General features: G+C 38.0%; 1 protein-coding gene across 1 annotated transcript; it reads left to right on the top strand.

The window, feature by feature from the left end:
* Window positions 1-2,542: 2,542 nt before the first annotated feature.
* Window positions 2,543-13,314, top strand: LOC132830256 (collagen alpha-1(X) chain-like). Its single transcript, XM_060847801.1, has 4 exons — window positions 2,543-2,609; window positions 3,244-3,322; window positions 8,262-8,320; window positions 12,563-13,314. Exons 1-4 carry the CDS (start codon window positions 2,543-2,545, stop codon window positions 13,312-13,314), a joined length of 957 nt encoding a protein of 318 aa, XP_060703784.1.
* Window positions 13,315-14,368: the final 1,054 nt, after the last annotated feature.

Here is a 14,368-nt window from a genome sequence, read left to right as displayed (position 1 = left end):
GTTTCATACTACAGTCCAAAGATGTTAGGTTAGGTGGATTGTCCATGGGAAATGCACAGTTATAGGGATAGGGTGGGAAGTGATTGGGGTGAGGTACTCTGGAGAGTCAGTGTGGACTTGTTGGGCTGAATGGCCTGTTTCCACATTGTAAGGATTCTTAAAAAAAATATGCAAGGAAGTGCAGTTAGCTCCACTGTCTAGACAACTAATATGTGGTTCAAAGTAACACCATCTCAATTCAAGCTGAGGTAAATTTGGTGGGCCTGCTTTGACCACACTGTAATAAAACCAGAGTGACCCCAAAGTAATCAGGGTGTCAGAAGAATAATTCTTCTTGAAATATAGAGAATTGTTACATTTCCTTATCAGTCAATGCTCCTGTTTAATATTATAAGAATTCCTATCTTATTCATGCCTGAAGAATGTCAGTGTCATACCAACTTTAATATGGTTGCTGCAGCATGTATGTAATGAGTGGTTCTTGGAAGTTTTCTTTCCTCTGAATTGACACTAATATAGCAGTCTGACTGCTATATAAATATCACTTCCAAATGGATAAACAATCTTTTCCTCAGTTTCTAAGAGTAGCAAAGTGGGTAGATTGAGTGAAACTGTCCTGGCAGTTGAAGTGTTGAAAAAACAGATGGGGATAATGAAAACAATTAGCAACTGGCCTTTCAGAAGTCAGATTAAGAAACACTTCTGCATGCTAAAGGTGACAGAAGTTCAAAACTCCATTTCACAAAAAATAAATGATGCCAACTCAGTTTTAATTTCTAAATTGAGATTGGTAGTTTGTTTTGTTAGTTAAAGATATCAAATAAAATGAAGCAAAATACGTAAACAGAGTTAGGTCATAGATTTTCCATTATCTTATTGAATCACAGAAGACATTCATGGCATTAAGTGACCTATTCCTGGCCCTATGTTTCTAAATGATTTTTTTATTTGAATGCTTATTTAAATTGTGTTCTAAAGAATAGTCATACTGGATTTGAAATGTTAGCTCTGGTTTCTCACTCCACAGATGCATGACAAGTTTCTCCAGCACTTTCTGATTTTATTTCAGTTTTCCAGAATCTTCAGCATTTTGCTTGCAGTCCTCATTCTTAGAGCCATTCTCATCAAACTTAAATGTACCATCTTCAATCTCATAATATCCTTCTCAAAATGTGATGCCCAGAACTGGATGCAATTGCTGAAGTCAAAAATAATCTTTTCAATGGTGTTTTCATTAAATTTATTTCATTATAAACTTAGTTTATATTTTTTTCCTTTTCTGTCAGTGATATTTGTCAATCACTTGAAAGATCAAGAGTTGAACTTCTCTCCTATACTCAAAGCAGACCTGAATGATAAAATTGTTCACATTGTAGCCCAACATTAATTCTCAAATAAGTTTGTCTTGTGGCCCACAGGAAATTCTACCATTTGGATGGAAGCAGCCTTTTTCACTGGCTGTGAGGAAAAATAAAACTGGATAAGTTTAAATTGTGACAAATTTTGGACACCATTCTGGAAAGCATGAGACACCTAATTTTTCATCACACAGACCAAGCTTACATCTGAGCCACTTGTACTCGAAACTTCCATGCAGAACTCGATATAACCTACTGTGCAGAACATTTAAAGGATTTTTAAGAAGAACAGCCATCAAAGACTAATTGACCAGTTATCGAAATAAAGATAACTGATTGGAACAATTGCATTAGTTTGATTAACTTTACTGTTAAAGTTCCATCCCTTTATACAAAACCTGGAGCATTCAGCTGACACATATATCTCTCTGAAAGAATTTTTTTAGTCAGTAAAACTTATATGATAACCTTTTGCTCATTTGCTATGAATGTCACAGTATGCTGTTTTTACCTTTAGTTAGAATTATACAATCACCTCTAATTATGCACGATGCTCAGTTGTATGCTTTATGTGAAGGTCTTTTTAAAGCTGGTGACACTGATGATTGATTCTGTGCGGTGCCTGGCATTGTACAAACCCATATAACTCACCGGGTATAGTGACAAGCCAGAAAGGAACTGAAATATGCAATTAATGGGAGGGGCTATGTTATTTAAAAGGCTGAGAATCTGAAACATGTTCAGAGAGATTCTGAAAGCCTGAGGTGAGTGACAGTCTGCCTCCCAGTCTGGGGGATGTGTAGGTCACTTGCTGGCAACCAGCAGGCCCCTGTTATGTAGAGACTAGAATAAGGGAGCCAAGCGTTCATGCCATCCAAATAAGAATATTGAAAGAGCAGATATAATTTCAGGATTGGATTAAGGGAGTAAGAGCTTTGATATGAATCTGAAAACACAGAGCTTCATTTTCAAAATTGGGATTAATTTAATAAGTTAGGGTAAGGACCATTCTTGCATAAAACAGTAGATTTCAAGAAATATTTAGTCTTTAGTGTTTGACCATATTAGTTAGTCTTCAATCATTTACTTATTTCCATTCTAAAGGTATGTTTCATTTTTGTTATTTCTGCGTCTATCTCTGACCTGCCAGTCCTGACTCAAATGCGGAATGTGTTTCTTTCAGAATGGTGCCCATGTGGTTGCTGTGCCTCGCTGGGCTTCTCCTCCCTCAGATTTATGGGGTTTCTGCAGGTAAGAAGCTCCAATTACTTCAGTAATCTTACAGAGTAGGACAAGCTATTTTTGACTTCCCACATCTGCAAATGCTGGGAATGGAGCGACTGCTCAGAGAGCACTGAGGGACTGGAGTGAAAGATAAAGATATGAGACAGTGCAAAATGAGAATCCGAGATTTGAACAATAGAAAGTAGGAGAATTCCAACCAGAGTTTATAGCAAGATTGAGGCTCTGCAGAGTCAGAGCTTGGTATTGATGGAAAATAGCTTTCTTACTTATTTTGCCTTGCTATCTGGGATCACTGTCTTTACATACAGAGTACGAAATTGTGCCTGCTGCTTTTTGTGGAGATTTTATTTCACTATGTTGAAACATAGCTAGACTGGAGCCAGATTATGATATAGTTTTATTTGGTGTTTATCCATAATAAATTATCAGTGTTGCTTTTCAGACACCTGAGTTGCCTGCATAGGTTAAATTGAGTCATATGTTTGAGGCCAGAAACTCAGAATGTGAATGTACTTTCCTTTGGCTGCCCAGTCAGCTGGAGTCTACATTCAAGGTTACAATTCTAAACAGCCAGTAAATTGTTGATAAGGATAATAACATTATGTCACTAATATGAATTCTACCTCAATTGTATTTTTAGATTCTGGAGCTGCCGTGGCAGATATTGCTGCACCGGATCCCATTGGTCTAGTGGAAAGAGACTACCTCTCTGGTGCCGAGTAGGTATCCATCGCAATAACTCTGCTCTCTATTGGGTTGTCAGTAAATATTGGCATTTTCAGTAACAACATTAGTCCAGGATGGAACTGTAATATACAAAATAGAAAACTAGAATATTCCAATCATGAACATTCAAATATAGAGGAATTTTGATCACCTTGGACACCTTGAAGCCATATGAATCTCCCTCTAGCATGTTAACCAGAGGACAGTGGGACTCATCTCCTAATGTCAACTGGGTCCATCACATGTTAAGGTTGGGACTGGAAACCTGGTTGTAAAGTCCCAGAGTGTTATTTCTACTGCCCACATTAATTATTAAGTAGTTAACTACACCAATGACTATGGAGTGGCCAATCAGTGACAGGTTATGATCATTCTTGTGCCATGGGAAGCTTTTCTCTGGAACATGGTATTAGACAAAACAAAATCTTTACTTTTATTCTTTCATAGGATAAGGCATCTGCTAGGTCCAACATTTAGTACCCACATCCAATTGCACATAAGAAAATAGCAATGAGTCACCAGTTGATCCACAAACACAATTTGGAACAAACTAATTGCACTATGCAATTCTGTGAAGTAGATTTAATTCATTGTAGTTGAGATTCTCCTGCATTTCAATATTATGATTTATATTAAGTCTAAACATGAAGCAACCTTAGATAGTACACAGATACCTCATTTTGAGGTTCAGCTAAATTGATACCACTTGGCAGAAAATAGATATAAGCCCATCATAGATAAGGTCCATTTGCCTTGTAGCTCTGTGATACCTTATGCTCAATGCAGAGAGACATTTCGGTATACAAAATTAAGTTGGTAGTGAATTGAGTCTCACTGTTCCATTTATGAAACTAATTAGTTTTGGGCAAAAACATATGTGTCTCAGCTGTACTACAGCTAATTTTCATCCTTGTTTTATTCTTTCAATGATTATAAATGCTTGAGTCATTGGATATGTTTAACAGCCCTGTAACCGCAGTCGTAAATGAATAATGGAAATTCCCAGTTTTATTCATTATTATTCCAAAAGTGAAAAACATGTGAAGATTAGGCATGAAATTCTAATCAATTTTGTTAAGATACTATGTGGAAAGATCATGAAAATATTGAAGACAAATAGCTTATAGGTGGTGTGTTAACCAGAAAACAGAAAGTAAGAAGTGTAAAGGGTAATAATTCAAATTGGTTGTTTCATAGGGTCAGGACTATATACTAATTAGCAATTTTCTGTGATATATGACCCTCAAGTTAAATAACCATCAGTCTCTCTCCAATGAGAGAGCAGCTCCACGGTCCAGAAGACAATGTTGACTTTATTCCATTCAATTAATGCAATTTCCCACGGAATTAAATTTAGGTCATTTCTGATTAAAGACTGGTGAGGTAGCTACACTCAGGTAATGAGTGAAAAGGAGAAAAATGGATATATCTGGAAGCTGTAAGGACTTAGGAATATTGAATAAGAAGAATAAATGCATGAGTAGGATCGTACTATCTTACTGGATGTTATCTAACAATGGAATCTACAGCAAAAAAAGCAGAGTTATGAAAGATCTTGTTCACTTAATATGGAAGTCATTGCTTAAGATTGAAAAATGTAATTAGTGGGTAAGGGGCCAACTAGAACAGGAATGAGGCAGAAAATGATCATTGGTCGAGGAAGAAAGAATTCCTTTTACTAGGATTAAGGATTACAGACACGTGATTGCTTATTTTAAACGTAGAGTAAATACTTGGCTCAGATGCTGAAATCTGCAGGCAGAAAGTATCTTCAAGACCCTTTCCAGTTTTATTGTTGCATTTCATTGGAATTTTGTTAGAGAAAAATTGCAACTGATAGTATTTAGTAGGGTCGTAAAATAGATTAAATCAACAAATAATTTTAAACAGCATCAGTCTTACACTTTCATTGAACTAAACATCTTAAATATAGTGGTCAAGATTACACTGATAGTTGAACATGATTTCAAAAAAGGAATTGACTTGTAATAGCTTTTAAAATGTTTCTGTTTATTTAAAAAGAGGGTCAATGTGTGTAAATCTGTTTAGTTCGACTATACTTAAGTGTGGTTCACTAACATGCACTACACACAAGCAGCATCTGATTACGCACAAGTCCCAGTTCTTTGCGAACAAAAAGAGAACATCCACATCTTGCATTTTTTCTGTATTGGTGAAATTACCCATCACAACTGCAGCACCAATTCTACACATTCTTACATTTTGTTCTGTAACACAGCTAGTTTTGTTTCAGGCAAACAACTGGATAATTTCTTAATGTGTTGCAAGTAAGATGTAAAGATTAAGCACAGTATTGAGATCAGCCAAATACAGTTACTAATTGGATCTGGATGAGGTCAGACAAAAAGGAAAGAACACAGACGAAGTGAAAAGGGAATGGAAGAGGATTGGAATAGATGAGAGTGGCACCTCGGGTTGAGGGGTAATGGGAGAAGGAAATGGGAGAAAGAAAGGAAAGATAAAAGGAAAATATGGAAAGGCATGGGATTGGAAAAGAAATGGAATAGCGAAGAGGAGGGGTCAGCGGACAAGGACACAAGAGAAAGGCATGGCAACTACCTCAAATGAGATTGAATGGTTGTCAAGTCATGAATTGCTGACTTAAGGGTCGCAATTAATAGCAGGGAAGGAAGACTGTTCATAGACCTTCCTGGTCCAGACTTTATTCTGACAGAAGTGCTTAGGTGGTGGGGTCACCACTTGACACCCTCCCACCCAATTAAATGATCATCCACTCCCCCCACTGCCATCAAACTCTCCAAGGGATAGACAAAAGATTCTGCTAAATGTTTCAAGTTAACGACTTTTCAGCAGAATTGTGAAGGTTAGCAATATAACAAGTTCTGGGCGAGTGAAAGGAATGAGAAATGACAAAAAGAGGAGGTTTGTAAAAGGTGAAAGGCCGGAGAGATTGAAGGAGATGATGATGGTGTAAGGCCAAAGGCAATGTATGGAACAAATAAAGAAACACAAAATGTGTCTCAAGGAGGGGTGAGAGATGAATTCCGGCAGACTGAGCAAGAGAGTAAGACCAAAACTGGTAAACAATATGAAACAAGATGGAGAAGAGGTTACAGTCTAAAATTGTTGAACTCAATGTGAAGTTTGGAAGGCTGTAAAATATTTCATTTAAAGTAAAACATTGATCTTCAAGCTGATGTTGAACTTCATTGAAACAATGCAACAGGCCAAGAACAGAAAAGAATTTCTAACACAAGTGGCGAGAAGCTCAGGGCCAAGCTGGCGCGTTGAACAGAGGTCTTCTGCAAAACAGTCACAAAGTCTATTTTGGCCTCCCCTATGTAGTGCAGTTTGCATTGTGAACAGGAACATAGTATAGTAATCTGACAGGAACATATAAATCACTGCTTCACCTCAATGGTCTGTTTTTGGGCTAGGACAGTGATAAGAGAGGAGTCTAAACATGAGATGGTACATCTGCTGTTGCAAGAAATGAATCATGGGAAGGGGCCAGAGTATTGGGTATGAGTGAGGAGTTGATCAGGGTGTAGCCAAGAGAATGGTCACTTTGGAATGCAGAAAGGGGGAGGAGAGGAAGATATGTTGGATGTCAGTATCATGTTGGAGTGTGAAAAGTATGAAGGGGGCTTTTCAGTTGAAAATAAAAGAAAGAGATATCAGAAACACACGAATAGAAAATTGCATAATTAGAACGGATGCAATAGAGATTGCAAAATTGGAAAAATTAAGAGGAGAATTTACAGGATACAATGGGTGAAATTTAATAACTGCATTCCCTTGCAGCAGATCGGAGGTAAGGGTGGCATTTAATGGGTGGGAGGGTAGAGACCCTGCTACCTTTCCTGTTCAACCCAATTAATAATTCTGGTCAGAGATGGTGTGTGTATGGCTTACCTACACAAATACTAAATGGGACCCTCGACTGGGAATTTGTTTCCCAGTTCACAACAATAGCACTGATATAGCCATTGTTGTAGCACAAAAAGAGGTGAGGAATGGTGCCTCAAAGACTGAAACAAAGTATATTCCACATATCTCACAATGCAACAAGCTTAGCTAGGACCTATATGGGTACCCAAAGGGACATCTTTTAAATACAAGATGTGAGTGGATTAAAAGGGAAAGTTGTTCGATCTGAGAACAGGGTTAGTCAGGTAGTGAATGCAGATTGGTTGGGCCTTCATATGAGAAAGGAACAAAGAACCCTCAGAACTTCCTCGTAGAGAACCAGCATGCAGAAAGGTTAGATATTCATGAAAGTGAGATCACCATGGCCAAGAAATCTAAACCTGTTAAAACAACTAAGGGCAAAGAAAAAGTCATTAATGTAGGTAGAGACAAACTGAACAAGGATTGAAGTAGCACAATTAATGTGTTTTGGTAGTAAACTTATCAATAATATGCCTTAAAAAGATTTATTGCAACAACTATAGAGTTTTGTGACCAACCTGCTATCTTTAATATATTATAGATTGATAGCTAACTGTTAATGTGACTTTGCAGAAAGCTCCCCAGTCATGCTATTTTCTAAACAGTGCTGGCCTGCTTCTGACTTGTTGTAAATGAACTTGCTGTCAGGAAGCAATGAATGATGGATACAGTCTGCAAAGCAAAGAATACAGACAAAATAGTGGATACATTAAACATAGTGGGACGTTACAATGAGGAGAGTTAGAATATTTAGTTTAAGGACTTAAATGGGTAAGTAAATGGCTTTGTTGGAAGATTTGAAGTATGGAAACATTCATAGCTGTTAGATCATTGATTATTAATGGGACAGGAGAATATTTGGCTCATCAAGTCTATGAAGGATACCAAATGGTGGACTGCATTGAAGCACTGCAGAATAACCTTGCTTATAAAGAGTTCTTGTTCAGTGGTATTCCCTTTATTAGGTCAGTTCATCTGCTTCCTTCTTTATTCCACCAGCTCTGAAATCCAAAATATTGAGGGCGTGGATGAAGTTGATGGTCTTCAAAAACGTCACTGTGAGTCAAAACATACTTTAGCTGCATTCAGAGAAAATACAATGGGAAATAGGGTACAATGTAGAGCAGTAGGCCAAAAATTGGTACTTATTAAATTCCACTGAGATGGAAACAACTTTAATATAATACCTATCTAAATGTGTGACCCTATGTCTCCACCCAAGGCTATACAAAGCATGTTGGAGTGAGCAGTATTAAGTAAAGTGACAAAATGACTTCTGGGCTGCAAACTGACAATCCTGCTAAAGTTGCATAAAATGGCTTTTCAGTTACTAACTGCTTCAAGAGAGTGACATTTTTACTCATTACAATCAGGCAAATTTCAGGGTTCTAAGCACAAATTTAGCTGTTAGTTTGCTCTATAATGGGGTCCAGGAGCGAACAATATAAACTCAGAATCATTTCCCACGAACTACAGCAGTTTTATAGATTCTGGAACATTTACTTATTTAATCTTTAGTTATGTTTGACTAACCTTGTTGGGTCCAGCTGATCTTCAAAGAACAAAAAGAGTATTTACACAATGACTCATGAAAGCCACAGAGAAGAGCGAGAAAATGTAAAAAAATCTTATTTGTTTAGAATTCACAGGAGTCGGAGATACAGACAATTTAATAATTGCAATAACAGACATGAGGGAGTTTAATATTCACATGTGGAAGATACAGAGCACATTAATCATAATAACAGGAGATATAGATTTCATATTCATTGTATAAATGTTTAATTTCCTGTCCCTTAATATACTTTTGATTTCAGATCGCCATTGTGGCAAAATACCTGTAGTTACACATGGAACCTGCAAGATATACCAGAGAAAGGTCATTTTCACTTGCAAGAAAGGATATGCCCTTCTGGGATCAAATGTTGTTTTCTGTACTGCCAGAGGTTTCTGGAGCTCTATCCCACTATGTTTACGTAAGTATATTAATGGACCAGTGGGTGTTTAACATTTTCATTGATAGATTGTCCCATTAATTATATCTTATCACAGTAACAGAAGAAATCATGGAGAGTTTCATACAGATGATTTATTCCATTAAATCTATGTTAGTCTAACAGTGAACACAGAAATTCCTAGGCTGTGAGAGGATGCAGTGAAGTAAAGTGCATTTGGAAACTAACATATTGGAGTGGATTTTCATTTTAGATCTATTTGAAAATTTTGATTAGTAATGCAGATGGAAGAGGAGGGTGGAGTGCAGGGTGCAGTTTACACAACTATTGTGAGAGTTTCTGTTTTGTCTAGATGTTTCATCCATCTTTCAATTAGCCACCTAACTCCCTATTGACATAGTCATTGGCAATGCTACATAACATTTTGAGAATTCCATATCCTAAGCTCTGCATAAACAGGTGGCATGGTGGCACAGTGGTTAGCACTGCTGCCTCACAGCGCCAGAGACCCAGGTTCAATTCCCACCTCAGGTGACCTACTGTGTGGAGTTCCCACCATGTCTGTGTGGGTTTCCTCCCACAATCCAAAGATGTGCAGGTCAGGTGAATTGGCCATGCTAAATTGCCTATAGTGTTAGGTAAGGGGCAAATGTAGGGGAATGGGTGGGTTTCGGGTCGGTGTGGACTTGTTGGGCCGAAGGACCTGTTTCCACACTGTAAGTAATCTAAACCATTTCTTTACCTAATTCATTTTCCCACGTATTTAAATATGCTCCACCTTAACAAGCAGAAGCAAATTATGCTATTACAAGCCCGTGTAATTTCTATGCCCTGAAGCCCTAAAATTCTCAGTCTTTCTTCATTATTTGTCCATCACATCTTTCACCTCCTAACTAATATGGCCATGTTACAAGTACAAATTGGTAAAGTGCCAGAGAGGGAAGTTGAATAACATTCCTTTGCCTCACACTGACTTCAAGTAATGATTTGAAGGTGCTGGTGTTGGACAGGGGTGTACCAAGTTAAAAATCACGCAACACCATGTTATAGTCCAACAGGTTAATTTGGAAACACTAGCTTTCGGAGAGCTGTTCCCTCATCGGGTGATTGAACATCTACCTGATGAAGGAGCAGTGCTCCAAAAGCTAATGCTACCAAATAAACCTGTTGGACTATAACCTGGTGTTATGTGATTTTTGACTTCATGTAAATTATTCTTATTCCTTCACATCAGATTGAAAGCAGGTTGGCCATTCTTGTTTTCCTTGTGTTACATCCAAGTACTTAAAGTATCTCTTTGCTTGTCTTTTCGATGGAGAGTTTTGATAAAACGATTAAAAGGCATACTTACATCAAAAAATCCAAGTATGTCAGATGCTGGAAATCTGAAATAAAATCTGTGAATGTTGGAGAAACCCAGCCAGTCTGACCTCACAAAAATATTACAAAGAACCGTCAATATCCGTATATCATAAAAAGTGTCACATTCACACTGGAGAGAACATGCACAAGCTTGGTTAAGCACCAAACACTAGTGAGGAGCCAGTGAAGATGGTGACAGATGGAAAGCAACAAGTAGGAGAGAGAGCTAGTGACAAAAGTACATCAGGATCAAAGGAATTGCATATTTCAGATGTCCGTAAACTAAGTTACACTTCTTCAGAAGATTGCCATATAGTCCTTTGAGAATCTACACAAAATAGCGGTGAATATATATTGTGAAAGCTCCAGCACACACATAGGTACGTGAGAGTGTTTGGAAATTCACAAGATATCATAGCGCAAGTAGAACCACCAGAATCTACTGCAGAAGAACAACAGAGAATGGACTTCCCAAATCCAAAGGCAAGTTTACTGATCAATAGCACAGCTGGCTCTCTCCAAAATAACTCTAGGAAACCAGCTCCATGCCTTTTACTTCCTTAGCCACCTCAGTTAAAAAAAGAGCTATTTCTTTGACTTCAGAACTCCGGAGTACCAGGCTGGGGTAGATTGAGTTGCTCCCTTGCTAGCACGTACAGCTCTCTCCAATTCTGCAAATTACCAAGTGCCAAAAACCGGAAATTGAATTGTTGGACTCAGAAAGGTTGGCAGACCTGCTCCCCCGTGACACTAGAACAAGCACACAGCAATGTGTAGGACTGCATTCCTTCTCCAGATCTGCTCTCAGAACAACTCTGAAGCAGCAATGCATTGCAAAAGGCAGTCTTTCAAATGAGATATGAAAGTAAAGGGCTGTTTACCCATTTAGGTGAGAGTCAATATTGCTATATCACTATTTGAAAAAGAATGGGAAATCACTCCTGTTGCTCTGACTAATTCATTCCCCAACCAATATTTGAAAAACAGTGTAATTCGTCATCTCTCTATTACTGCTTGTGGTACCTTGCTGTGCAGGAATTGCTCACTATTTTACCTAAAATGCTACAGTACCTACTCTTCAGAAGCACTTTATTAGCCAGGAAGGGTTTTCGGTGTTTAATCTGCTATCCACATACATGTTGCTTCTTTTTTAAAACCCTGTCTACACCAGTCAGTAGGACTCTTGAGCACCCACCCCCACCTACAAATGCACACAAACACGCACATGCGCAGGCGTGCACACATATACACACACACACACACACACACAATCATCACATTTTCATTCTCTGAATTCAGGGAATCATTAGAGGATTCTTTGGAATGACTACATTGAGGATGACACCTGTGAAGATAGTAATCATCTGAGTATAGATACCTTTGATAAAACAAAACCTGCAGAAAACAGCAAGAAAAATATTGCTGCAACTCAATGTGACGTCACAACAAAGTCAAGGTTTCAAAATCCCACCACTTGAAGTGAAGATGAGCTGTATGGAAACACCCAATGGATAAGCAGTACACTCAGAGTTCATTGCATAAGAATGTTTTTATTTTGCGGGGGAGGGAGGGTGTGACATATTTTAACCTGTAATTTATTTCAGGATTTTAAAGAAATCTAGCAACAAGTGGAAATATAATCTTTTTTTTTCTCAGCTGGGCAGTGGCCACGAGATGTGTGTTCAATTTCATGGTTCATTCAGATTCTCTCCCCAAATGTAACATCAAACAAGCTATGATATCTTGCAAATTTCATGTTCACTGCTCAACACCTAACTTTCTTCCAATGACATAATGTCATCTTGAGGGACTTCCTACTTCATGTTGATTCCTACACTGACATCTGCTCAATTACACAACAATATGTCAGTTTTCCCTATCAAGAGTCTGAATGTTGCACTCAAATTTTGTGAAAGAGCATAGATTGCTTTATCAAATGATAAGCATCAGTAGTAAACTAAACTCTGCATATTTCTTTTATAGCAATGCCAAAATTCTATCCAGGGCCAAAAGGAGAACCAGGTGACCGTGGAAGAATGGGGCCAAAAGGTGAACCAGGTGAGGCTGGACATCCAGGAATGATGGGACGTCCAGGACGCCCTGGAAAGAATGGACAGCCAGGTCCTAGAGGTGTTCCTGGGACTCCAGGAGCAAGAGGCCGACCAGGTTACCCTGGAGCAGCAGGAACACCAGGTGAAAATGGCAGGAATGGAATCAATGGGCAAAGAGGAATGGACGGTGACACTGGAGCAACTGGAGCGCCAGGACCTCAAGGAAACCGAGGAGAAACAGGAATGAAAGGTGAAGTAGGTGACCCAGGACCACAAGGCCCTCCAGGAACCTTCTTTGTGTGGAGGCCATGTGCCTTTGCAGTCAAGTTGGGTGCTGGCAGTACAACATCTGGGCAACCAACTGAATTCCGAGAAGTTCTGTATAATGAACAAGGTGCTTTTAACCTTATCACAAGCACTTTTGTTTGCCCATATAGTGGTGTATATGCCTTTTATGCTCACTTAGAAGTGAATAGAAGAGGTGCCCTTGTTTCAATTGTGGTAAATGGTCAGACCATTTATCAAAATTACCAGTCATATTCTTCATATTCTGAAATGTCAACTGTGGCTACAATTGTAAAATTGAAAGTAGGTGATAAAGTTTGGATACAACCTGAAGATTCAGAAAATGGTATTTGTCATAACACTTACTTCATGGGATACCTGATTTATGAATGTAAATAGAAAGTATTATTTGCAGACATAAATTCATACTTCATGTGTATCTAATTCCAATATTGATCTTTACTACATCATCTATTTGCCATCCACAGCTCCACATCTGTTATGTTTTCACAGAAAACTCGTTAAGTAATTCCCTCAAAAATCAAAATGCATTTAATTTAGTTTTATACATCTGGTGGAAAAGTACAGCAGACTTATTAATAATTTCATTCTTGCCTGTATGTAAAGAAAGCTGAGTTTCATGACTTCCCTGTTGCAGGATTGGGAGAATAAATTCCACTCTTTTTAATCCTCCTCTTTGCTCCAGTGATTGATAAGGGCCAAATTTGAAAGGTCACACTTCAGAGCCTGGATTCAGACCAGCAGATTGATCTGCAGAGCAGTAATACATTTAATTAGTGCATTCAGACAGATCAGCCACCAAAATGACTTCTTAATAAAATATGATAAATTTGGCTACCTTAAATTGTCATCGCTGAATTAGTTTATTCAGGAGATCTTCATTTAAAATAATAACATTGAAAAAATAATAACATAACTTATTTGAGCCTTTGAGCAGTTTATACAATTCTCTGTGATTCTCAGAATTTAGATGTGCCCCATTATGAAATGCGATTATCAGGATTATCAGCAATAGATCATTAGTGCTGTAATAATAACACTGATGATCATTGCATCTGCATTAATCAGACAGTCCACAGCCTCAATAATATGCTATCAGTAACAGAATATTGTGAGAGCTATGAATCCGAGGGGCTTTTTACACCAACAAATATTTAACTTTAGAAAGGTAAAGGCTCTTATTTGAGTTCATTTACTCTCACGGGATAATGGATCTTTCCACTTTAATGCCATCATCCTTTCTACGATATTCAGCAGCTCTGATCAAGATTACTTTATGTTAAGTAACACTTATCAGCTCTTAAAACTCTGATTTGTGTGCACCTTTAGATTGTAATCCTTTGTTAATAGAAAAAAAACAAAGTCTTCTGTTCCATCCTATCAACTATTACATCAACATGTCAATGGCATTTGTGATCGAGATAACTTGCTG

Source organism: Hemiscyllium ocellatum, chromosome 31, assembly GCF_020745735.1.
Source record: "Hemiscyllium ocellatum isolate sHemOce1 chromosome 31, sHemOce1.pat.X.cur, whole genome shotgun sequence".
NCBI classification, from domain to species: domain Eukaryota; kingdom Metazoa; phylum Chordata; class Chondrichthyes; order Orectolobiformes; family Hemiscylliidae; genus Hemiscyllium; species Hemiscyllium ocellatum.
This window is presented reverse-complemented; position numbering and strand designations above follow the sequence as displayed.

Excerpts from the sequence above, each read along its gene's own strand:
- LOC132830256 (XM_060847801.1), top strand. The coding sequence starts at position 2,543 with ATGGTGCCCATGTGGTTGCTGTGCCTCGCTGGGCTTCTCCTCCCTCAG. Across the intron at positions 3,323-8,261 it reads GACTACCTCTCTGGTGCCGA|CTCTGAAATCCAAAATATTG; the intron begins GTAGGTATCCAT and ends TTATTCCACCAG. Across the intron at positions 8,321-12,562 it reads TGGTCTTCAAAAACGTCACT|CAATGCCAAAATTCTATCCA; the intron begins GTGAGTCAAAAC and ends TTTCTTTTATAG.